Source organism: Fistularia commersonii, chromosome 29, assembly GCF_037954325.1.
Source record: "Fistularia commersonii isolate RoL2024-O1a breed Wild chromosome 29, RoL_Fcom_v1.0, whole genome shotgun sequence".
Lineage (NCBI taxonomy): Eukaryota > Metazoa > Chordata > Actinopteri > Syngnathiformes > Fistulariidae > Fistularia > Fistularia commersonii.
Window position 1 is genome coordinate 1,794,538 of NC_141312.1, and position 3,384 is coordinate 1,797,921.

At 48.0% G+C, this 3,384-nt stretch overlaps 1 protein-coding gene across 1 annotated transcript; it reads right to left on the reverse strand.

Moving 5' to 3' along the window:
• Positions 1–728: 728 nt before the first annotated feature.
• On the reverse strand, positions 729–3,017 carry LOC147216590 (ADP/ATP translocase 2). The gene is made up of 4 exons (XM_086177483.1): positions 2,778–3,017; positions 1,476–1,962; positions 1,259–1,399; positions 729–1,164 (listed from the first exon to the last, which is right to left on the reverse strand). Exons 1-4 carry the CDS (start codon positions 2,886–2,888, stop codon positions 1,007–1,009), a joined length of 897 nt encoding a protein of 298 aa, XP_086033609.1. The 5' UTR covers positions 2,889–3,017; the 3' UTR covers positions 729–1,006.
• Between the last annotated feature and the right edge of the window lie 367 nt (positions 3,018–3,384).

A 3,384-nucleotide genomic window follows, 5' to 3' on the forward strand; every position in this document is an offset into this window, starting at 1 on the left:
GAAATATTTCAAATATTGAGCTTCTCTGTGGTTTAAGGTCCGCCTTTCCGACCGGATGTGACAGCCACTTCCGGTATCAGCTCAGGCTCCAGTCACCGATAATGGACAGGTGGTTTGAAAATGTAATTTTTTATTGTTGTGGGATTTGACAATTAGCCTCAATACATCTAATAAAAAAAATAAATGGGTCATTTATGATTGTAGATTGGACCTAAGAGTTTTATTGGGCGGCAAAATGAGATAATGCATGTGACTGATCTCACAATGAAAGGTTAGCAAACCACTCCAGCCTTAAATACATTTAATAGTGCACCGAGATTTATTGTAGCCGCTGGGCACTGCAGGAGCCGGCACAGTCCCCAAACTTCTCATTTGGATGTAGCAAGGAACAAACATTCTTACATGGCATCAGTGAAACTAGGGAGAAGAGAGAAAAAAAACAGGAAAGAAAAAAAAAACAGCAATACCAAGCCTGTATTTCCTATTTTTGCAACCAGGTATTAAATTAAAAATTCACCATTAGCTTCGGTCGTGGCTCGTCAGAACCGTTTCCACAGCAGCAGCGAAGCCATTCAGCTTCACAATCTTAGTGACCACAAACCGAAAAGGCTCAGGAGGAGATAAGCGTGCGTAAATATAGCAGTTGGGTTGTAATCCACTTCGTGCATTTCATTATCCAGCCCGTGCTCATCTCATGCTTTACCAGAGGAGACACTCAACATCGGTGCTTTAGTTTGTTCCCCAGAATAGATTTATTCAAATTGGGACCATACAAACCTAGTGAATGACAGGAGGAGGAGGTATCGGATATCTTTTAACAGGAATGACACTGGTAGGGAGGGTGTGGAACGTTTAAAATCATTATGATGCACAACGTACAGCCATTGCCCACAGCTAGTGGTGACACTATAGTTTGTTCCCATAAATAAGGCAGAATGCAGAGTCCATAGAAATGGAAAGTTATTACATTTAGCCGAATTGGACAGTGATGTGACAACAGGGAGAATTAGATGACTTTCTTCAGCTCATCGTACAACACCAGCACGAAGGCGCCGCCCATGCCTCGGAGCACGTTGGACCAAGCACCCTTGAAGAAAGCCTTTCCACCCTCGTCACGTGCGATCTTACGCCAGCAGTCGATGGTCCCGGAGTACATGATATCGGCTGCGGAGAAACAAGCGCGGGGGTAAGACAAAAATACAAAAACACTACACACATTTTGACCTTGGTGTGAGAGTGGTGTCAGAATTCAAGTCACCTCCTTTACGTCCTGACTGCATCATCATACGTCTACGGACAGTGTCGAAGGGGTAGGAGGTCAGACCAGCGACAGCTGTCACAGACTGAGCGATCATCCAGCTCACCAGGATGTGGGTGTTCTTGGGGTCGGGGAGCATACCTGTGGACAAACCACGTCGTGTCGGCTACATCCTTCGTATAGGTGCGGAAATGAAGAGCGATACGACACTACGTACCCTTAGCTGTGTCATAGATGCCAAAATAAGCAGCTCTGTAGATGATGATGCCCTGCACAGACACATTGAAGCCCTGGTACAGGCCACGCAGACCGTCAGACCTGGAGATCTTCACCAAGCAGTCGCCGAGACCGTTGAACTCTCTCTCGGCTCCGGCCTTCCCCACGTCGGCGGCCAGACGGGTACGGGCGAAGTCGAGAGGGTACACGAAGCATAGGGAGGTAGCTCCGGCGGCGCCTCCGGAGGCCAGGTTACCGGCAAAGTATCTCCAGAACTGGGCGCGCTTGTCGACGCCATCGAGGAAGATCTTCTTGTACTTGTCCTTGAAGGCGAAGTTGAGGGCCTGGGTGGGGAAATACCTGATGACATTGGCAAGGTTACCTCTCCAGAAGGAAAGGACTCCCTGCTCCTTGGGGATACGGACGACACAGTCCATGATACCCTTATACTGCTTATCTGCGGTGATCTGCTTACTGGCATGTTGGACCTGCAAAGACAGAAAATGGAGGAACAGTTAGGTTTGGAACAGGAAAGCCAATTAAGTGACAGGCATGTGATGATCACAAGGTCTCCTTGCTGTGACCTTGCTGTCAAACTAACCATCTGGATTCAAACTCCTCATTCAACATCATCATGATGTCATTTGACACGTTTGGACGATTTCGGACTTGTTAACCTCTAATTACCTTGACGTCTCTTAAAAGGGGCTGTAAAAAATGAAAAGTTCCGTCCTAAAATGTCGATATCTTTTGAATAATGCCTTATTTGTTGGGTAAATGAAGCAGAAAAGGCTGCGGGAACAGCTGACCCCCGTCTGAATGAACGCGGCCCGGCCCCGCATAACCGTCTTACTTAGCCCCCCGGTACATTAGCCTGCATCAAACTTCCAGACAAATCTGAGCCGACATTGTAATTAACATGTGGTATATTAATCGAAGCGTGTTAAATAATGTCGCTCTGTGTCATAAAGAAGGAGTTAGGCGCATTTGTACAAAGTGTCCTAATGTCATTCCAAGTGTTTGTCCTTTGTTAGCCGCGGCGGCTAAGGTTAACGTGTGACGCTAGCATTAGCATCCCGGCTCGTGTAGGTCATCCCCCATCTCCTGGTGACCTTAAGTCCTCAAAGCGCGGTAGTTGAGCCCCGCAACCCCGAAAACACTCAAAACAATTAATGAAAAACTGCATGGTGGTGTGTATGTGAATGCTAGACGAGAGCTAGCTTAAATGCGTGCTCTGCGGCAGTTAGCAATGTCAACTATGTTAGCCGGCTAGCTTGGAGAGGCTTCCGGAAGAAGCTCCTACCTGAAGGAGAAGCTTCACTCTCTCGATCGGGGCGACGGCTGTTTTGGAGATGGCGGCCGAGATGCCGCCGGCCAGGAAATCCTTGGCGAAAGAGATCGCTGTCTCACTCATGGTTTGATTTTCTCGGCGTGCCTTATTTCTTTTCGGATAATCAGTAAACACGGGCTCCCCGTTTCGGTCCCTCAACGGCTGATGGCCTGCACCGACGAAATGGCCGAATGGAGAGGCGCGTTGCGGATATATTCGTGGCCAAATCTCGCGATACAACACGGGAAGTGTCACCGGGAGAGCTGTGGAAGCCGCGCGCGCGCCGGGTTCGCCATCTATGACGTCACTGCGTAATTTCTTCCGCCTGTCAGGCGAGAAGCCCCGAAATGACTGCATGGAGAAACTATCTGCAGGCCTGTGCATGCATTTTTTTGGCTATTTCATAACAAATGTTAACCCCCGATTTCCCATTATTTGTTTTCTTTCATCGGGACACGGCGTTCAATGTCCTTCTTTAACCCTGTGTGTTGATCATATCCTGCAGAAATGTAGAGGTAATGTCCCATATATCTAATATCCCCCCCACTATTTTTCACTGTCGACATCCTTTCCTACTTTT